Source organism: Manis javanica, chromosome 3, assembly GCF_040802235.1.
Source record: "Manis javanica isolate MJ-LG chromosome 3, MJ_LKY, whole genome shotgun sequence".
NCBI lineage: Eukaryota > Metazoa > Chordata > Mammalia > Pholidota > Manidae > Manis > Manis javanica.
In genome coordinates, this window is record NC_133158.1 from 166,438,771 (window position 1) to 166,461,997 (window position 23,227).

The 23,227-nt window shown below is 38.4% G+C and overlaps 1 protein-coding gene across 2 annotated transcripts in view; it reads right to left on the minus strand.

Annotated features, from left to right (window-relative positions):
• The window catches only part of RASA2 (RAS p21 protein activator 2), a 174,966-nt gene that overhangs the window by 76,008 nt on the left and 75,731 nt on the right, over window positions 1–23,227 (minus strand). For both annotated transcript variants that reach the window (XM_037022944.2, XM_037022943.2), the window contains exons 6-7: window positions 2,584–2,667; window positions 883–955 (exon numbers count right to left, since the gene is read on the minus strand). In XM_037022944.2, coding sequence (XP_036878839.2) covers window positions 883–955; window positions 2,584–2,667 — 157 coding nt within the window. The remainder of the gene's footprint in view (window positions 1–882; window positions 956–2,583; window positions 2,668–23,227) is intronic.

Below are 23,227 nucleotides of genomic sequence, written 5' to 3' on the forward strand. Positions count from 1 at the left end.
GGCATGGCTAGATGTATCTTGACTCTCTTCACTTTAAAATATCATGAAAAACATACAAAAGAACAAAAAGCACAAAATGTAACTTTTTCACATCTTCGCTACATGTTAATCTCAGTTGCAACTTGTTCTACAGAATTAGAACACAATCTTTTAGAATAGAGAGTTTCAATTTTTTTCTATAGTTTTCAAATAATATGAAAAAGGACTTAACAAATGCTCCATAGTACAGAACTCCAAATGCATTTAAGGAACTGTATTCAAGGCAGCTGAAGATAGCTATGAACATAAGCATGTGTCCAGAGTGAATTAGCTAAAAAGACCATAATAATAGGGACTTAATCATACAGCACTTTATAGTCTCAAAGCATTCTAACATTTGGGCCTTTTAAAAACTGAGTTAGGTAGGGCTGCTGTTTTCTCTCACAAAACTATCCTTTCACAAGATAAGAAACCTAAGTCTCACAATAAGTGATTTGTTCAAAATCAACTGGAACAGAACTCAGATATACAAAGTGATACCATAGTTACTTCACTAGTGCTTTTTAAACAGTACTCTGAAGAAGAGTCCTGTGGCCACTGTGTTAGGTTGGGGGCTGGATAACTTCGGTGTGTGTGTGTGTGAAGGAGGGTATGATATTGAGGATGACTAGGGAGTTTGTGTGACCCTAGACCACTCCATCCACAAATCAATCAAAGCTCTGTCTTTATTGCTTTTATATATTGGGTCTCCACAGCATTACACCATGGTTCTACTGCCTTCAGGAAAGAAATGCTTAGTTGCTTTAGTTGATAAAAGGATTACTATGGCTGTAGTATGGAAAAGTAAATCAGCATTCAATATTAAATATTCACTGTTAACATTTAAACAAAGGAAAAAGTTACCTCAAAATAAAAGATTTCATTAAACTGAGGATTGCTTGTTTTCTTCTTTACTTTTGTCTTCTTTTGGTCATTCCTGTTCCAATGTGGTAGAGTTTTACCTTGTAGAACTTAACAGTACACAATTATAAAACATGCTATTTCCAAACAGGGAGCCTGACCTCTTTAACTGTTAAGATGACTCAAGGAAGACTAGGTTTAAGTACTACTTGGAGAAAAAAAATGAGGTGTCTCTAAAAACTCCTATCAAAGAATACATAAGTTTTGTATATCAAGTATATTCCAAGATTATATTATTCTTTATGGCTATACTAGACTGACTGCCAAGCTTACTTCAGGGATTTTTAACAATACATTCTATTATAAAGGCAACCCAGAATAAATGGTAGAAGGAAGACAGTGAGATTCAGAATACCTTAATGTTGAAAAATACCGAAGGAACACAAACGCATTCTAACTCAGTTTACTTCTGAGCTCAGTAGTATTGCCACTTTTTTAAAACTTTATTTTGAAGTAATTATAGATTCAGAGGAAGTTGCAAAGAAATGCATGGCTAAGTCCCATGCAGCCTTTCCTCACCTCCCCCAAGGCTAACTAACATCTTAAAAAGCTATAATACAGTATCAAAAACGATAGTGACTTTTTAAAACAAATTCATATGCCAAATTGTTTCTATCTATGTATTACTAAACAATTACACTAAATATTTTGTCTATCAGGTACAGATTATAAACAAAAATAAAAAACAAAACAGCTCCACTAGGTTAAACATTTTTAAAATGCAAAACTAAATCATTTTGACAGCATAGATGTTATAGGATTGAGTATGTTTTGAAATTTAAAACCATCTAAAATAATAATAGCATACCATTGTTTGAGCACCCAGTTAAGTATCAGGCATGGTGTTAGGTACTTTATATACATATATGAAAATAGAAAGTGACTAACTATAGATTTTCTAGAAAACAGGACCACCTAGAGATCTTAGGACAAGGAGAAAAGGGGAGGGTTGTGTGTATGTGTGTGTGTGTGTGTGTGTGTGTGTGTGTGTAAACACACATATTCGCGTAGAGGGAATATTGTGCTCTGCTGAAAGAAACCATAATGAAGTTATAAAATACAAAATGCAATAGGTTTTTCCATTTATTAAATTTAAATTACTTAAACTTAAGTAATTTAAAGCAATGATATGGTGCACTTCATCATGTTCTGGTAATTCAGCAGTTTGTCTACAGCTTGGAATTTGCTCTGTAAAGCAAATGCCATGAATAGTAAAGGCATTTATAGTCCAGAATTGCTTTCCAGATAGGAATATGGAAACTGTCTTTGTTATTCTGGGCTACCATTTATTAAAATAGGATTTTATCTGTATAAAATTAAAGACATTTGAAAGTAGGGATGCTGATGATGAATGAAGAAGGTCAAGTTTATGTTTTAAAGTATATTTTAACTGCTATAAAACCTATGTTCCCTTTCACAGTTTACAAGTCTGGCACATTTGAAATGGAACCCTTCTTCTTTCTATGAAAACAGCACTTGGTTGTTTGCAAGTATATGACAGAACTCACTGAAGATTTTTCTTCCAAAACACTCATTACTTTGTGTCATAATAATTATTTAGTATTTGTTCTAGAACATTAACTTTGTAATTCTTAAATCAAACTGTAAGACTTAAAAATATAATAGTAATTCAATAAACATTACCTAGAAGGGCCCACAAGAGAAACTGTTGCATAAGGGTCACAGCTTTGTCCATTTATGAGAGGCAACCCATGACATGCCTTGATGCTAAGGAAGAATAAGAGAAAATTAACATGTCATATTCAACTTAACATAAAACACCTTAAAACATAATATATTCAAAGGGTTATATTGTTTTCCTATGCACTTATTTACTTATGCTATATTTCCAAAGGAAGAAAAAACAAGAATGCTACAATCAGTACCGAGAGTACCAAATAATATTTAGCACACATTACCCCACTTAATATCCAAAAAGTACATTTTGTGGTTTGATAATACATCAAAACTGCCGTGCTTCAAAGCAGGGGAAGAAAACAGTGTGAACCTTAAAGGACAAACTACAAACCGAGCCAGATGTATGGCATCATATCCTCTGCTAAAGCATGAATGAGAAACAAGGAAACAGTTGTGGTTTCCACCTAAAATCTTGATTCAGAAACAGACGGTAAGCCTCACACAATTCCGTAGCCTTTTATTCTGATTCTCAGTACAGCTCCTGCAACATTATGTAGAAAATGTTTTAGACCATAAAAACCAAGGTCATCTAATCCAATCCACAGGTAATTGTCACTGGTAGTTAGAACACAGAATCTGACTTAATGATGTACTCAAATTTCCTCACTCAATATTACTGAGTTCATGAACTTAGTTTACCACTAAGGGTCTGCATATCCTAATATGTAAGAGAAACTCATGAACACTGATGAAAAATATTCTTTGTTCAAAGATGTGGATTATGGAGTTACGTCCTTATTTCTCTTCACTACCCACAGATCACACACGTGGGTTAAGTGCAAATGGTATGCTGCCAAGTAAAGACAAATGTTAAGAATGTCTGAAACTAAACAAAGAAAACACAGGCTAAGACAAAAATTCTGGTTACTAATGTTAGGCTTAGGTACAGTCAAATTTTCCAACTACATACTGTTTGAAACTTGTTCCCATGCTAAACCTCAAAATGATACCTGATTTTTACAGTGTTTGCAGTTCACTGCATATTTTCACAAAATGTACTCTAATTCTTACAACTGCCTCTGAGATGAGTATCGTCATGCCATTTTAAAGAATAAAGTAAAGCTCAAAAAGGTTATGTGAGAAAGTAGCAAAGTAAAGCTAAAGAGATAATATGACTTATAAAAAAAGGACCAAGATTCAATTTCTACGTTCTTACCGTATTTCTAAAGTGTACCATCCTTATATATTCCCACTGTGAATGAAAATATTATATTACTCTTCTTGTAATACCAAATCTCCTCATGGAAACACTAATTGTACAAAATTTTAATTATAGAAATTCACTGATTTTAAGAAGTATAAAAACTGAGAAAAGTGCACTTTGATATACAAAGACTTCTATAAGAAAATCCACAAACCAAAACAACATCCATAAGGTACAACAAGAATGAGTATGAATCTATAAAACTCATCAAAGTACCCTTAATTTTTTTTTTGGTATCATGAATCTACAATTACATGAGGAACATTGTCTTTACTAGGCTCCCCCCTTCACCAAGTCCCCGGCACAAATCCCATTACAGTCACTGTCCATGAGAGAAGCAAGATGCTATAGAATCAGTACTTGTCTTCTCTATGTTGCACAAACATCCCCATGTCCCCAAACACTGTACATGCTAATCATAATGCCCCCTTTCTTATTCCCCACCCTTATCCCTCCCTCCCTTCCCACCCATCCTTCCCAGTCCTTTTCCCTTTGGTAACTATTAGTCCATTCTTGGGTTCTGTGACTGTGCTTCTGTTTTGTTCCCTCAGTGTTTCTTTGTTCTTATACTCCGCATATGAGGGAAATGATTTGGTACTTGTCTTTCTCTGCCTGGCTTATTTCACTGAGCATAATACCCTCTAGCTCCATCCATGTTGTTGCAAATGGTAGGATTTGTTTTCTTCTTATGGCTGAATAATATTCCATTGTGTATATGTGCCACATTTCTTTATCCATTCATCTACTGATGGACACTTAGGTTGCTTCCATTTCTTGGCTATTGTAAATAGTACCGCAATAAACATAGGGGTGCATCGGTCTTTTTCAAACTGGGTTGCTGTATTCTTAGGGAAAATTTCTAGAAGTGGAATACCTGGGTCAAATGGTATTTCAACTTTGAGCATTTGAGGAACCTCCATATTGCTTTTCACAATGGGTAAACAAATTTACATTCCCACCAGAAGTGTACGAGGGTTCCCCTTTCTCCACAGTCTCACAAACATTTGTTGTTGTTTGTCTTTTGGATGGTGGCGATCCTTACTGGTGTGAGGTGATACCACATTGTGGTTTTAATTTGCATTTCTCTGATGACAAGCGATGTGGAGCATCTTTTCATGTGTCTATTGGCCATATGAATTTCTTCTTTGGAGAACTGTCGGTTCCGCAACTCTGCCCACTTTTTTATTGGATTATTTGCGTTTTGTTTGTTGAGGTGCGTGAGCTCTTTATATATTTTGCATGTCAAGCCTTTATCGGATCTGTCATTTATAAATATTTTCTCCCATACTGCAGGATGTCTTTTTTATTTTTTGGAGAGGGCATCTCTCATATTTATTGATCAAATGGTTGTTAACAACAATAAAATTCAGTATAGGGGGGGTCAATGCTCAATGTACAATCATTAATCCATCTCAGGCCTAATTCTCGTCAGTCTCCAATCTTCTGAAGCATAACGAACAAGTTCTTACATGGTGAATGAATTCTTACATAGTGAATGAATTCTTACATGGTGAACAGTACAAGGGCATTCATCACAGAAACTTTCGGTTTTGATCACGCATTATGACCTATAAACAATCAGGTCAAATATGAATATTCGTTTGATTTTTGTACTTGATTTATATGTTCATCCCACATTTCTCCCTTTATTATTATTATTACTTTTATTTTTAATAAAATGCTGAAGTGGTAGGTAGATGCAAGATAAAGGTAGAAAACATAGTTTAGTGCTGTAAGAGGGCAAATGTGGATGATCAGATGATCAGGTGTGTGCCTATGGACTAAGTATTAATCCAGGCTAGACAAGGACAGCAAAACATCCACGGATGCAGAAGATTTCTCTCAAAGCAGGGGGGGTGAGGTTGTGAGCCTCACCTCTGTTGATCCCCAAATTCTCACCTGATGGCCCCCCTGCGACTGTGCCTGTCTTAGGTTGTTCCTCCCTTGAGGAATCTTACCCGTCTCTGGCTAACCAGTCATCTTCCGGGGCCATACAGGGACATGTAAAGTTGGTTAGTGAGAGAGAAGCCATATTGTTTGCAAAGGTTAGCTTTTCACTTCTTTGCAGATTTATGCCCTGTGGCTTCTATGCCCAGCACTTGTCTCGAGGTATCTTTACCACCTGGAGGAATTATGATGCTCGGTAACTTCGATATGAGGCACGAATTCTATTTAAGGGTTGTAATTAGGAAGAAAGAAGAAAAGCTACAGATGTAGCATATGGAAGGAAACATAGGAGGATTGATTATTTCTTTGACATATCTTCTTGTAGAGTACCTTAAGTATGTATAGGTTTTAAACTACTAACTAATTTGCACACACATATTAACATAATAGGAATACGGTGACATAAACAAAGCAAATCTATAATTACCATCCATCTCCAGTGAAGCCAAGAAAACCATTTAGGCACCCTAGGCATTTGTGAAAATTTGTCTATGATATGATGGATATTGTCCAACTGTACTTGAACAGTCTGAGAGAAATCAGACAAATTAAAGCAGCCCATTTCTGGGATCTGTTCACATCCCATATGTTCTTTTAACCGTAGATAGTCTATAGTCATAAGATTTTGGAGTGCTACACCTTGCACCCCTCCCAACTCCTGGTTGAGTTCCAACAGTACAGATCCGGTCAAATTCGTTGTCTCACTGTATGCACATACCAGCCTAGACATCTCCCTCTTCATTCCTATGGCAAGTACAGGAGACGGTGGGCTGGATGCAGCCACAACCGCAGCGTCATCCGGATCCCTGTGGAGGCTTTTTGATGATCATCCCCCGGCACAAGTCCTCCAGAGAGTGCTGATGCCGGAAGCTCCTCCTCATATCGTATCTTAGTTCATTTTCTGGGTATCCAAGCTAGGCCTTGATCTTCTGCATAGAAACAAACAGACCCTTTGCCCACACTTTGACATGCCCTCTATACCACTGTGCAGAACTCATTGGAGGTCAGCACACAGTAGCTGCTTTTTTTTTTTTTTTTATTAAGAGAAAGGAATATTATCAGAAAAGAGTACCTCCATAGCTGATCATCTGACACCCTTTAAGTGATCAACATTAAGGATATTTAAAGCATGCATTGATCTTTGATTTACCAATAGTTTTATCCTATCAAGGAGTAATCCCCCTTTTCTTTCTTTCTTTTTTTCTTTTTTTTTTTAAATTTTTAATCTATACTTACATGAAGAATACTATGTTTACTATGCTCTCCCCTATATCAGGTCCCCCCTAAAAACCACATTACGGTTACTGTCCATCAGCTTAGCAAAATGTTGTAGAGTCACTACTTGTCCTCTCTGTGTTGTGCAGCCCACCCTCCCCTTTCTCACTCCCCCCCATGCATGCTAATCTTAATACCCCCCTTCTTCTCCCCCCCCCCTTATCCCTCCCTGCCCACCCATCCTCCCCAGTTCCTTTCCCTTTGGTACCTGTTAGTCCATTTTTGGGTTCTGTAATTCCGCTGCTGTTTTGTTCCTTCAGTTTTTCCTTTGTACCTATACTCCTCAGATGAGTGAAATCATTTGGTATTTCTCTTTCTCCGCTTGGCTTATTTCACTGAGCATAATACTCTCCAGCTCCATCCATGTTGCTGCAAATGGTTGGATTTTTCCACTTCTTATGGCTGAGTAGTATTCCATTGTGTATATGTACCACATCTTCTTTATCCATTCATCTACCGATGGACATTTAGGTTGCTTCCAATTCTTGGCTATTGTAAATACTGCTGCGATAAACATAAGGGTGCATCTGTCTTTCTCAAACTTGATTGCTGCATTCTTAGGGTAAATTCCTAGGAGTGGAATTCCTGGGTCAAATGGTAGGTCTGTTTTGAGCATTTTGATGAACCCCCATACATTTAGGGTGACTATTGAGAGATATGTACTTATTGCCATTTCAGGCTTTAGATTCGTGGTTACCAAAGGTTCAAGGTTAGCTTCTTTAGTATCTTACTGCCTAACTTAGCTTGCTTATTGAGCTGTTATATACACTGTCTGGAGATTCTTTTCTTCTCTCCCTTCTTATTCCTCCTCCTCCATTCTTCATATGTTGTGTGTTTTGTTCTGTGCTCTTTTTAGGGGTGCTCCCATTTAGAGCAGTCCCTGTAGGATGCACTGTAGAGGTGGTTTGTGGGAAGCAAATTCCCTCAGGTTTTGCTTTTCTGGGAATTGTTTAATCCCGCCATCATATTTAAATGATAGTCGTGCTGGATACAGTATCCTTGGTTCAAGGCCCTTCTGTTTCATTGCATTAAGTATATCATGCCATTCTCTTCTGGCCTGTAGTGTTTCTGTCGAGAAGTCTGATGTTAGCCTGATGGGTTTTCCTTTATAGGTGACCTTTTTCTCTCTAGCTGCCTTTAAAACTCTTTCCTTGTCCTTGATCCTTGCCATTTTAATTACTATGTGTCTCGGTGTTGTTCTCCTTGGATCCTTTCTGTTGGGGGTTCTGTGTAATTCCATGGTGTGTTCGATTATTTCCTCCCCCAGTTTGGGGAAGTTTTCAGCAATTATTTCTTCAAAGAGACTTTCTATCCCTTTTCCTCTTTCTTCTTCTTCTGGTATCCCTATAATACGAATTATTCCTTTTGGCTAGGTCACATAGTTCTCTTAGTGTTGTTTCATTCTTGGAGATCCTTTTATCTCTCCCTATGTCAGCTTCTATACATTCCTGTTCTCTGGCTTCTATTCCTTCAATGGCCTCTTGCATCTTATCCATTCTGCTTATAAACCCTTCCAGGGATTGTTTCACTTCTGTGATCTCCTTCCTGACATCTGTGATCTCCCTCCAGACTTCATCCCATTGCTCTTGCATTTTTCTCTGCATCTCATCCCATTGCTCTTGCATTTTTCTCTGCATCTCTGTCAGCATGTTCATGATTTTTATTTTGAATTCTTTTTCAGGAGGACTGGTTAGGTCTGTCTCCTTCTCAGGTGTTGTCTCGGTGATTTTTGTCTGCCTGTAGTTTTGTCTTTTCATGGTGATAGAGATAGTGTGCAGAGCTGGTACAAGTGACCGCTGGAAGAGCTTCCCTTCTTGTTGGTTTGTGGCCTTCCTCACCCCCTTCGTAAGGCGCTGGGTTCTTGCAGGTGTGGATGTGGTCTGGATGTTGTCCTGTGTCCTGTGGTCTCTATTTTAGGAAGATTTTTCTTTGTTATATTTTCATAGCTCTATGTGTTTTTGGGAGGAGATATCCACTGCTCTACTCACGCCGCCATCTTGGCTCCGCCCCTGTAGGATGTCTTTTTGTTCTATTGATGGTGTCCTTCACTGTATACAAAGAAGCTTTTCAGCTTGATATAGTCCCAGTTGTTCATTTTTGCTTTTTTTCCCTTGCCCATGGAGATATGTTCATGAAGAAGTCGCTCATGTTTATATCCAAGAGATTTTTGCCTGTTTCTTTCTAAGAGTTTTATAGTTTCATGACTTACATTCAGGTCTTTGATCCATTTCGAATTTACTTTTGTGTATGGGGTTAGCCAATGATACAGTTTCATTCTCTCACATGTAGCTATCCAGTTTTGCCAGCACCAACTGTTTAAGAGACTGTCATTTCCCCATTGTATGCCCATGGCTCCTTTATTGTATATTAATTGACCATGTATGTTTGGGTTAATGTCTGGAGATGCTATTCTGTTCCACTGGTCTGTGGGTCTGTTCTTGTGCCAGTACCAAATTGTCTTGATTACTATGGCTTTGTAGTAGAGCTTGATATTGAGGAGCGAGATCCCCACCACTTCATTCTTCCTTCTCAGGATTGCTTTGGCTATTTGGGGTCTTTGTTGTTCCCATATGAATTTTTGAACTATTTGGTCATTTGTTGAAGAATGCTGTTGGTAATTTAATAGGGACTGCATCAAATCTGTATATTGCTTTAGATGGGATGGCCATTTTGACAATATTAATTCTTCCTAGCCAAGAGCAGGGGATGAGTTTCCATTTCTTAGTGTCCTCTTTAATTTCTCTTAAGACTGTCCTGTAGTTTTCAGGGTATAGGTCTTTCACTTCCTTGGTTATGTTTATTCCTAGGTATTTTATTCTTTTTGATGCCATGGTGAATGGAATTGTTTTCCTGATTTCTCTTTCTATTAGTTCATTGTTAGTGTATTGGAAAGCCACAGATTTCTGTGTATTAATTTTGTATCCTCAACTTTGCTGCATTCAGATACTAGTTCTAGTAGTTTTGGAGTGGAGTCTTTAGGGTTTTTTACATACAATATCATGTCATCTGGAAATAGTGACAGTTTAACTTCTTCTTTACCAATCTGGATTCCTTGCATTTCTTTGGTTTGGGTAATTGCAGTGGCTAGGATCTCCAATACTATGTTGAATAACAGTGGGGAGAGTGGGCATCCCTGTCTTGTTCCCGATCTCAGAGGAAAAGCTTTCAGCTTCTCACTGTTCAGTATGATGTTGGCTGTGGGTTTATCATATATGGCCTTTATTATGTTGAGGTACTTGCCCTCTATACCCATTTTGTTGAGAGTTTTTATCATGAATGGATGTTGAATTTTGTCAAATGCTTTTTCAGCATCTATGGAGATGATCATGTGGATTTTGTCCTTTTTGTTGATGTGGTGGATGATGTTGATGGATTTTGTAATGTTGTACCATCCTTGCATCCCTGAGATGATTCCCACTTGGTCATGGTGTATGATTCTCTTGACATATTTCTGAATTTGGTTTGCTAATATTTTGTTGAGTATTTTTGCATCTATGTTCATCAGGGATATTGGTCCGTAATTTTCTTTTTTGGTGGGGTCTTTGCCTGGTTTTGGTATTAGGGTGATGTTGGCTTCATAGAATGAGTTTGGGAGTATTCCCTCCTCTTCTATTTTTTGGAAAACTTTAAGGAGAATGGGTATTATATCTTCTCTGTATGTCTGATAAAATTCCGAGGTAAATTCACCTCGCCTGGCGGTTTTGCTCATTGGGTAGTTTTGTGATTACTGCTTCAATTTCGTTGCTGGTAATTGGTCTGTTTAGATTTTCTGTTTCTTCCTTGGTCAGTCTCGGAAGGTTGTATTTTTCTATGAAGTTGTCCATTTCTTCCAGGTTTTCCAGCTTGTTAGCATATAGGTTTTCATAGTATTCTCTAATAAGTCTTTGTATTTCTGTGGGTCTGTCGTGATTTTTCCTTTCTTGTTTCTGAATCTGTTCATGTGTGTTGATTCTCTTTTTCTCCTACTAAGTCTGGCTAGAGGCTTATCTATTTTGTTTATATTCTCGAAGAACCAGCTCTTGGTTTCATTGATTTTATCTATTGTTTTATTCTTCTCAATTTTATTTATTTCTTCTCTGATCTTTATTCTGTCCCTTCTTCTGCTGACGTAAGGCCTCATTTGTTCTTCTTTTTCCAATTGTGATTATTGTGACATTAGACTATTCATTTGGGATTGTTCTTCCTTCTTTAAATATGCTATATACTTTCCTCTTAAGACTGCTTTCGCTGCACCCCACAGAAGTTGGGGCTTTGTGTTGTTGTTGTCATTTGTTTCCATATATTGCTTGATCTCTATTTTAATTTGGTCATCGATCCATTGATTATTTAGGAGCATTTTGTTAAGCCTCCATGTGTTTGTGGGCCTTTTTGCTTTCTTTGTACAATTTATTTCTAGTTGTATACCTTTGTGTTCTGAGAAGTTGGTTGGTAGAACTTCAGTCTTTTTGAATTTACTGAGGCTCTTTTTGTGGCCTAGTATGTGGTCTATTCTGGAGAATGTTCCATGTGCACTTGAGAAGAATGTGTATCCTGTTGCTTTTGTATGTAGAGTTCTATAGATGTCTATTAGGTCCATCTATTGTAGTGTGTTGTTTAGTGCCTCTGTGTCCTTACTTATTTTCTGTCTAGTGGATCTATCCTTTGAAGTGAGTGGTATGTTAAAGTCTCCTAAAATGAATGCATTGCATTCTATTTCCTCATTTAGTTCTGTTAGTATTTGTCTCACATATGCTGGTGCTCCTGTGTTGGGTGCATATATATTTATAATGGTTATGTCCTCTTGTTGGACTGACCCCTTTATTGTTATGTAATGTCCTTCTTTATCTCTTGTTACTTTCTTTGTTTTGAAGTCTATTTTGTCTGATACTAGTAGTGCAACACCTGCTTTTTTCTCCCTGTTTGCATGGAATATCTTTCCATCCCTTGACTTTTAGTCTGTGCATGTCTTTGAGTTTGAGGTGAGTCTCTTGTAAGCAGCATATAGATGGGTCTTACTTTTTTATCCATTCTATTACTCTGTGTCTTTTGATTGGTGCATTCAGTCCATTTACATTTAGGGTGATTATTGAAAGATATGTACTTATTGCCATTGCAGGCTTTAGATTCGTGGTTACCAAAGGTTCAAGGTTAGCTTCTTTACTATCTTCCCGTCTAACTTAACTCGCTTATTGAGCTATTATAAACACAGTCTGATGATTCTTTATTTCTCTCCCTTCTTATTCCTCTTCCTCCATTCTTTATATGTTAAGTGTTTTATTCTGTGCTCTTTTTTGTTTCCTTTGACTGCTTTTGTGAGCAGTTGATTTTATTTTTTGCCTTTATTTAGTATTTGGTTGGTCTGCTTTCTTTGTTGTGATTTTATTTTCTCTGGTGACATCTATTTAGTCTTAGGAGTGCCTCTGTCTAGAGCAGTCCCTCTAAAATACTTTGTAGAGGTGGTTTGTGTGAGGCAAATTCCCTCAATTTTTGCTTGTCTTGGAATTGTTTAATCCCTCCTTCATATTTAAATGATAATCATGCTGGAAACAGTATTCTTAGTTCAAGGCCCTTCTGTTAAATTGAATTAAATATATCGTGTCATTCTCTTCTGGCTTGTAAGGTTTCTGCTGAGAAGTCTGATGATAGCCTGATGGGTTTTCCTTTGTAGGTGACCTTTTTTCTCTCTCTAGCTGCCTTTAATATTGTCCTTGTCTTTGATCGTTGCCATTTTAATTATTATATGTCTTGTTGTTGTCCTCCTTTTGTCCCTTCTGTTGGGAGCTCTGTGGGCTTCCGTGGTCTGATCGACTATTTCCTCCCCCAGTTTGGGGAAGTTTTCAGCAATTATTTCTTCAAATACACTTTCTATCCCGTTTTCTCTCTCTTCTTCTTCTTCTGTTACCCCTATAATGCAGATATTGTCCCTTTTGGATTGGTCACACAGTTCTCTTAATATTGTTTCATTCCTGGAGATCGTTCAATCTCTCTCTGCATCAGCTTCTCTGTGTTCCTGTTCTCTGATTTCTATTCCATTAACAGCCTCTGGCATCTCGTCCATTCTGCTTTTAAGTCCTTTCAGAGATTGTTTTATTTCCGTTGCTTCCCTTCCTTCTTTGTCAGTTAGCTCTTGCATTTTTCTTTGCAGCTCCATCAGCATGGTTATGATTTTTATTTTGAATTCTTCTTCAGGAAGATTGATGAAATCTATCTCCCCAGGTTCCCTCTCAGGGGAGGATGTCTCTGTGATTTTGGTCTGGATCAAATTTTTCTGCCTTTTCATGGTGGTAGAGGTGGTCTTGGGCAGTTGGCGTATGTGTCAGCAGGGAAAACAAGGTCCGTTCCTGCCTCCTGGTCACCTTTTTCTGCAAGAATGGTGACCCCTAGCAGTTTGTGCTGGGCAGCTGCACACCTCTAAGTTTGGCCTGGGAGGCAGCTCTGCGTGGCTGCTGTGGGCGCGGCCAGCCTCAGGCTGCTGCTCCACTATCGCAGGGCTGCACTGGAGGGGGAATGGGTGGGAGGCTGTTTATCGCCCTGAGGGGCCTCAAAGCTGCAATGCTGCCCAGGGATTTAGGGCACCCAGAGTTCCCTGGCTTCCCAGCTGCTGGGCTGAGTATGCTGGGATGCTTTCGTCCAGCTGTAATCTCCTGTCCCTTTAAGACTTTCAAAAAGCACTTGCTTTTCTTTTGTTCCATGGGCGCTGGCTACAGGGACATGCTCGCAGATTTTACTGTTCCGTTTCCCTAGTATCCAGCACACCACGCACTGTGTGTCTACGCTCCCAGTATAGATGACTAGGACTGGGTATTCAGCAGTCCTGGGCTCCCTCTCCCTCCCCGCTCTGACTCCTCTCCTCCCACTGGGGATCTGGGGTTAGGGGCATGCTTGGATCCCGCCGGGCCGTGGCTTGTATCTTACCCTCTTCATGAGGCGCTGGGTCTTCCCAGGTGTAGATGTAGCCTGGCTGTTGTACTGTACTGTCTGATTTCTCTTTTAGGAATACTTGTATTTGTTGTATTTTCAAAAATATACATGGTTTTAGGAGGAGATTTCCGTTTCTCTACTCATGCCACCATCTTGCCCTGAACCCAAGTGCTCTTAATTTTTAAACATAAGACATTTTAAAAATTGCGTGTTTTGACAAATTTAAGTAATTTTAAATACAGATTTTATTTGCTACATACATTATGAAATATTTTCCTAATTACCTAGGATATAACCATTCTATAATACATAACAATGATAATACAACATGATCAAGTGGATGCTGGTTTAACATTCAAAAATCAGTCAGTCAAAATTCCCCATATTAACAAATGAAAACAGAAAAAGCATAATATCACTTGAATATCCATCCGTGAGAACTTTCACTACCTGATAAAGGACAAGCTACATCATATTAAGGGTGAAAAACTGAATGCTTTCCCCCTGAGATTAATGAGTAAGACAAGGATGTTTCCTCTCACAACTTCTATTCAGCATCATACTGGAGAGGTTTAAGCCAGTGCAGTAAAGCAAGAAACAGAAATAAAAGGTACTGAGGCTGAAAAGGAAGAAGTAGAACCGTATTGCATAGATAACACAATGTCTATGTACAAAATCCTATGGAATCTATTAAAAAGCTGGTACGATTAATTAGTGAATATAATAAAGTTATAGGATAAAAATTTTTTTGTTATTATATACTAGCAATAAAGAACCATGCATTCAATTTGTCTCTACTCCTTCTCCTGAGGTTCTTTCCCTTAGCCTGTTTCTTCCTCTAAGATAAAAATCATTGCCTGGACCTCATGTCATTCTGTACCTATCTAATTTTTCTGTATGTCTCCAATTTCTCTACCTCCTATTTACTCCTCACCCTACTGACATCTAGTTATTTCTACATTCGTCATTCTATGTAACTCTTCTCATTAAGACCCCCTAAGTGTCAAAGGCTATCCAAATTTTTCAGGGCTCTTCTTACTGGACTTCTTGGCTGCATACAATACTTCTGAATCACTCTCTCCTTGAAACCTTCTTCTCTCTTGGTTTCCTTGGCCCTGACTCTCCTAATTTTCTCTTATCACCTATCTGTCTCCTTCATGTTTTCTTCACCATGCATTTCCACCTCCTGCTGGATCTGTTGTCAGTCAACTGCTCTTCTTACACTATATAACCTCCCTCTAAGCCTATTTCTTCTATCACATCTATTCTTATGGCTACAACCATCAACTTTACATTTCTATATGAGATCTCACCACAGTTTAATATTTTTATATCCAAAAAGCTTGATGAAAATCTTTACCTACGTATTCAAGCACAGTTATGACTCAACTCATGATCATCTCTTATTAAAGCAGCTCCTCCTCTAGTATTTTCTTTCTGTCGTAAACACCTCCACCTAGTAGTAAGGCAATCTGGGAATTTAGGAGCCACACTTAAATTTCTTCACCTTCCTCACTTTCAATATCTAATCAATCAGTAAATTTTGGTGATTCCACTCTTTAAATATTTCCTCATCCACCCTCTTTTCTCACATCTACTACTTTTCTACATACCTGATGGAGAATCCATCATTACACTTGGGTGACCCTAATACCATTCACTCACATTCACCTCTCAGTTTCTGTACTTAAGTGCTGTCAACTCTGATCTAAAATGCAAATTTGTCCATATTACTCTATTGTCTAAAATATTCCAGTTTCATGGGTTTATATGATACATTAAGAGCCTCCAAGATATAGCCTATGCCTATTTCACCAGTTTATTACCAACCTTTGACTCAAGCTGCATATACTAGGTAGCCTCAAACTGCTTTTAATTATATACACATACACTCATCATGTTTCTTGCTTCCGTACTTTGTCTATATTACTCTTTTCTTCTGGGAAAATATATGACTTTTTCTAGACTAGCCACTTCATACTCATCCTTTAAGAAGCCAAATGCTATTACTATTTTCTTCATTTAATTATTTCAAAGACTTTGTGACTATTAAGTGCCTGGCAATGAATGTGATTAAGGTAATGAAGTGATTAAGAAAAACATGGTTCCTGACCTCATGGACTTAGAGTCTACCTGAAGGAAAAGATGACAAGCAATAAATAAAAAATAATAATTACAAATAGTGGTAAGTGTTATAAAGGAGAAAGAATAGGGTGCCCTATTTTAAAATTAGTGACATTTCAGCTGAAACTTGAAGAATGAGAAGGAAACAGCTGGAAGAATAGGTGTAAGTGATTCCAGGCAAAAGGAACAGCAGATGTTGATCCCTGAACTGAAAGGGTATGTCACATCTGAGGAACTGAGACAAGGCCAGCCAGAATGTGAACAAGAGGAAGCATGCCACGAGATGAAATGAAAGAGGCAGGCAGGGTCAGAACATCCTGAATCTTGTTGGCCAAGATAAGGGGCTTGAATTTTACATTAAATGAAATGGGCAATTACTAAATGTTTGAGCAGGAAAATGACATGATGCAATTTATGTTTTAAAAGATTGCTCTATGCTACTGTAAAGAATAGAAGACCAGCTAAGAAACTATGGAAATAGTCAAGGTAAGAAATGGTTGATAGTTTGAAAAAAGATGATGTTAGTAGATAGCATTAAACATCAAGAAATATTTTATAGAATCAGTAAGAAATGGATCCCACATGGGGGAGAGACAGAATAAAAGATTTAAAATGACTCCCAGATTTCCAGTTTGAGCAATTAGGTGGATAGAGATACCATTTAATAAGGCTGTGAGGAGCAGCTATACAGATGAGAACTGATACCTCAGTGTTTAATCTTAAATTTGTGATAGTGTGAGACAGCAAAGTAGAGCTGCCAAAAAGGGCAGGTGAACATGAAAGTCTGGAGCTCAGAAAAATGACCTTGTGTTGAATCTATAAGGTGTAGAAAACTTTTTTAAAACTTTTATTTTAAAGTGATTTCTGACTTTCAAACTCTATATATTTAAATAATATACAGAGTTCTTATATCCCCATCACCCAATGTTACGATTTTGTGTAACCAGAATAGAATTACAGAAACAGAAAACTAACACTGGTACAATGTTAGTTAATAATAATATTAACTAATTCATAGACCTTACTCAAATTTCACTAGTGTCCTGTTTCTGGCCCAGGATGCAGTTACATTTACCTGTCATGACGTCTTACATGACCTGTCAGAACTGACTGAAACAGTTCCTTACCTTTCCTTCTTTGCCCCATGATTTTGTCAGTACTAGCCAATTCTTGAACATAATATTTCTTAATTTGAATTTGTCTTATATTTGTTCATGATTAGATTAAGGTTATGCATGTTGGTGTCCTTCTCAATGCATCAGACCAAGAGGTACTGGCTGTCTTGTTACAGTGATGTGAACTTTCATCACTCAGTGAAGGTGGTATCTTTCAAACATCTTGTGGGGAAATTATTTTAGATTGTGCAAATTATGCTGTTTGCCATCATATTTATGCCCACTGACTAAGCATCTATAGATTATCTGTCCCTGTGTTATTATTGTAGTGTTTGCCAATGGTGATTTTCTATTTCCATCATTTTTCCTACATTAATTAATTACCTTCTACTACAAAGAAAAGCATTCCCTTCTTCCCCATACAGTTAATTGCTTATATATATCATCATTGGCTTATGGATATTTATCTTCTGGATTTTAATTCATCATTATCATTATTTAATGCTCAATTTGTCCTAGATTTGGTTAGTTAAAACTCCTTCAACTTGGCTTTAAGGTCCTTTCTGCATGCTTTCATTATTTTTTGAGCACTTTCTTACTTTCTGGTTCCACAGTCTGAGCTTATCCTACGTTTTCCCTGCACAAACCCTGAAATCAGCCACTGCTAAAAAGAAGTCCAGGTTCTTTCTACTGGAGCAGTTCTAATACAGTAGTCATTAGTCACATGTGACTATTTAAGTTTCAACTTATTAAAATTGGACAAAATTAAAAATCCATTTTAGTTGCACTAACCATACTTCTAGTTTTCAACAGCCATGCATGGCTAGTGGCTACTGTATTTTTGGATAGTTTAGAAACATTTCCATCATCACAGAAAGTCTACTGGACAATGATAACTAGAGAATGGTATTAAGAAACAAAGATATGGGTACTTAATATGTTAATTGGTATTGGGATGATATTGCTTCTACATCTTCTCATGAACAGAGCTAATGTCACACACACACACAAACACACCCCTGTATCTATTAGAAAATTTTACTTTGAGAAGTCTGCCTTCAAAGCAGAGCAGAGGAATAGGGATGGTAGCTGGAGGAGGGGGTGGAGATGAGGCCTGGGGAGACATATCTTTTAGGATGGGAGATCCTAGCACATGTTTGCATGTAGATGAGAACCTAAAAGAGAGGGTAAAGCCGATGAAAGAGAAGAAGGGATAAGTGAAGGAACAAAGCATCTAAATAGGAAGACAGACAGAATCCAGAGTTCAGACCGAAGAATCCCCAAAAAGAGAAGGGGCATGCCTTCAAACTGTAAGGACAAAAAAGACAGCTGCCAAGACAGGTTTGGAGATTTGGATTCAGGAAGATTTGACGAATTTAGTTTATACTGATGGAGAATCTCACAGGTTTGTTAAAGCACAATAAAACTCCAAGGCAGTGATAAGTACCCAGTATAAGGTTTGTGATCACAAATTTAAAGTAAAACCAGTCTATGTGGTTTTCGACAGCAACAAAAAGATACAGGTTGAATGCAGACAAAGGATTAAGTTCATCCATTTTAGGATTCTCCAGATAAATAAGAGGGGTGAAGAGAAGAGCAGGAGAGTTTAGGGAACCTGCAAAACACTTATAGTTACAGATCAAGGAAAAATAACTAGAGGGGAGTGAAAACAGGAGCAGGTAAGAATGTAGTAAAGATCCAGTGGATGGAAGTCTTACTGAATTTTAGGAAATGCTGCCGGAGGGAGCTTCCAGGTCCAGAGAATAAGTACTAGGATATGAACCTTTCCACAACTACCCTCCAGAAATCTAAGGAGCAAGGAGTACAAAGAAAAGGAGCATGTGAAATCATGCCTTCAGCATTACTGAAAAACAGAGACTACCACAAATTCAAAATATCTCTAAAGTTGAGAAATAAACAATAGATTAGATAAAGCTACCACTAGAGAGTTCTTGCTCCAAGTCAGTAAGTATGGACATGAAGGCTTAGGTGAAAAAGAACAGAAGGAAGGAAAGTATACAGACTAGCATATGTCAACTCAAAACCTGTTTGTGAACATTTACAGCAGCTTTTCTGTAAGAGCCTCAAACTGGAAACAGTTCTAATATCCATCGATATTCATCTACTCATGGAGAAGAAGAAATGATTCTGAATTCTAGCTCTAGGACAAGAATGAGTAGATCCATGTTTCTCTATTCCTTTCACTAAGTATAGCTAAAAATCTTGTACATCAGACATAAAACAAAAGTAAGAAAACTCTGAAGGGGGAAGAGAAAAAGGCACGCCAATCAGAGATCTTGGGACTCAAGGAAAGACATGGCAGTGAATTTCTTAGGCGTTCTTCATACTTTTTATATCTCACACTCAGTACTAGAGAAGCTACCACCCTGAAAACACCAATGGGTATAAACAAAAAAATGCCCTAAGAAAAAGCCAACTCTCTATAGCCAAAGGACCAGGAACTGGGTAGCTTAGCAAGACAGAAACTATTTTTAGACAGTAACTACCTATCCGAATTAAACACCATGAAAAACACTGGCTCCACCTTCATTACCATCAACAAAGGCCACCGAGTAAGGGGAGAGACATTCATTTTTGACAGCCTATGAGCCCCTTCCCTCCATGGTGTCAGTAGAGACCACATGGGGAGCCTGGATTTCCATCCCCCCTGAAAGCAATAAGGCATTCCTTCCCCTCCATGCCAGGGTGGTGTAAGAGAAGGCTGAGTGGGAAGGCAAGAATTTCAGTGCCTTCCAGGGGTAACTAACTCCTTCCAAGTATGGTATCAGTGGAGGCCACATGAAGCTGCAATGAGGTATTCCTTCAACCAGCTAGAGTGGTCATGGGAGAAGACTAAGGGGAGCTGGGAAGACCACTCCCGTCCAGCAACAGCAGAAACTCCTCTCACTCTTCCCCCAGTATAATTCTTCCTGTACCAAAAGAGGTTGAGCAGGAACCTGGATTTCTACCTCCACTTGACTGTAATGAATAGATAACACTCTTTGCCTACCATCAGAGTATCACAGGAGTCTGGCTAAAATAGGTTTAAATCCAGAGTTTCATGACATAATACCCAAAATGTCTGGGAAGAAATGGAAACCACTCACCATACCAAAAAACTAGACAATCTTCAACTTAAATAAGAAAGACAACAACCAGACACCAACACTGAGATAACATGGGTGTTGCAATTATCTGACAAGGGTGTGAAAGTAGCCATTATAAAAATAATTCCATAAGCAATTACTAACAAAACTTTAGCAATAAAAAAAGTCTTACAAAGAAATAAAAGATACAAGAAAGAAGCTAATGGAACCATAAAACTCTTAGAAGAGAATTACAGATGATTAAAGATGGTGGCGTGAGAGGAGAGACAGAGGCTTCCTCCTAAAACTGGTAAAATTAGAAAATTTACTTGGCGCAACTAATCCTGAGAGAGCAACAGGAAAGAGGACGGCGCCAGGCTGCATACACCAGGAGAAAAGAGCAGACCTCACCAAATGGGGTAATGTACCAGACCTGTGGCTGTGGCTCCACCGGACCCAAGCCCTTCCCCCACCCCAGCTCACTGGCAGGAGGAAGAGAAACTGATCAGGGAGGAGGGAGTTGGAAGGCTTGGGAATGCTGAATACCTAGCTCCAGAGATCTGCTCTGGGAGCACAAACCTACATTTCATGGTGCTTTCATGACACTTGCATGACAACCGGGTTGGAAAGTTAATACAGGCAGAGTTCCTGGGGAGACTGGGATTCCGGCTCCTTGTAGAAAGCAGGGATCCATATCCGGCTGCTCTGGGACAAAAACATACCTGTGTGACCAGTCCACTGGCTCAGGCAGTGGAGACAGGCACAGCAGCCGGGAGGTGGGGAACAGCTCTTTCCTCCCCCAAGGCATGCTCCCCTGCGACCCTCCACATTGCTTCAGGGGCTGAGCAGGTCCAGAGACTACAGCTTCTGGACACTAGAGGGTGCTCTACATGAAACACCATACACAAACATGAAGCACCAACGGAAACTTGTACAGAGTAAAATTATTAATACAACTCCCGAGAAAGATTTAAATGATATGGACCTCATGACTCTTCCTGAAATGGGAGTTCAAAATAAAAATCATCAACATTCTAATGGAGGTATGGAAAGACATCCAAGAAGTAACTAATGAATTCAGGTCGGAGATCCAATCGTTGAAGAGCATGATGGAGGGTATTAGAAGCAGGTCACATACAGTGGAGGAGACAATAAATGAAATAGAAACTAGACAAGAAGAAATCAAAGAAGCTGAGGCACAGAGAAAAAAGGATCTCTAAAAAATGAAAGAATATTGAGAGAACTGTGTGACCAATCCAAGTGGAACAATATTCGCATTATAGGGATACCAGAAGAAGAGAGAGAGAAAGGGATAGAAAGTGTCTTTGAGGAGGTAGTTGCTGAAAACTTCCCCAATCTGGGGAAGGAGACAGTCTCTCAGGCCATGGAGATGCACAGATCTCCCAACACAAGGGACCCAAGGAAGACAACACCAAAACACATAGTAATTAAAATGGGAAAGATCAAGGATAAGGACAGACTTTTAAAAGCACCCAGAGGCAGAAATAACATCACATACAAAGGAAAGCCAATCAGGCTAACATCAGACTTCTCAGCAGAAACCTTACAGGCCAGAAGGGAGTGGCATGATGTATTTAATGCCATGAAGCAGAAGGGCCTGGAACCAAGATTACTTTATCTGGCAAGATGATCATTTAAATTTGAAGGAGGGATTAAACAATTTCCAGATAAGCAAAAGCTGAGAGAGTTTACCTCCCACAAACCATCTCTGCAGACTATTTTGGAGGGAGTGCTATAGATGGAAGTGTTCCGAGGGTTGGATAGCTGTCACCAGAGAAAGTAAAATCATGGTAGGGAGGGTGGAGAAGCTGATTGCGAGACAAATGCAAAATTAAATTGACTATCCCCAAAGTCAATCAAGGGATAGACAAAAAGTAGAGAATTTGATACCTAATATATAAAGAATGAAGGAGGAAGAAAAAGGAGGAGAAATAGAAAAGAACCTTTAGATTGTGTTTGTAACAGCATACTAAGTGAGTTAAGTAAGACTCTTAGATAGTAAGGAAAGTAACCTGGAACCTTTGGTAGCCACGAATCTAAAGTCTGAAATGGCAAAAAGTACATACCTATCAATAATTACCCTAAATGTCAATGGACTGAATGCACCGATCAAAAGACATAGAGTCACTGAATGGATAAAAAAATGACCCATCTATATGCTGCTTACAAGAGACTCACCTCAAACCCAAAGAAATGCACAGACTAAAAGTAAAGGGATGGAAAAAGATATTTCATGCAAACAATAGGGAGAAAAAAGCAGGTGTTGCAGTCTAGTATCAGACAAAACAGACTTCAAAACAAAGAAAGTAACAAGAGATAAAGAAGGACATTACATAATACTAAAGGGCTCAGTCAAATAAAGGGATATAACCATTATAAATATATATGCACCCAACACAGGAGCACCAGCATATGTGAAACTAATACTAACAGAATTAAAGGAGGAAATAGAACGCAACGCATTCATTTTAGGAGACTTCAACACACCATTCACTCCAAAGGACATAGCCACCAGACAGAAAATAAATAAGGACACAGAGGCACTGAAAAACACACTAGAACAGATGGACCTAATAGACATCTATAGAACTCTACACCCAAAAGCAACAGAATACACATTCTTCTCAAGTGCATGTGGAACATTCTCCAGAATAGACCACATATTAGGCCACAAAAAGAGCCTCAGTAAATTCAAAAAGATTGAAATTCTACCAACCAACTTTTCAGACCACAAACGTATAAGACAAGAAATTAATTGTACAGAAAGCAAAAAGGCTCACAAACACATGGAGGCTTAACAACACACTTCTAAATAGTCAATGGATCAACGACCAAATTAAAATGGAGATCCAGCAATATATGGAAATAAATGACAACAACACAAAGCCCCAACTTCTGTGGGACACAGAGAAAGCAGT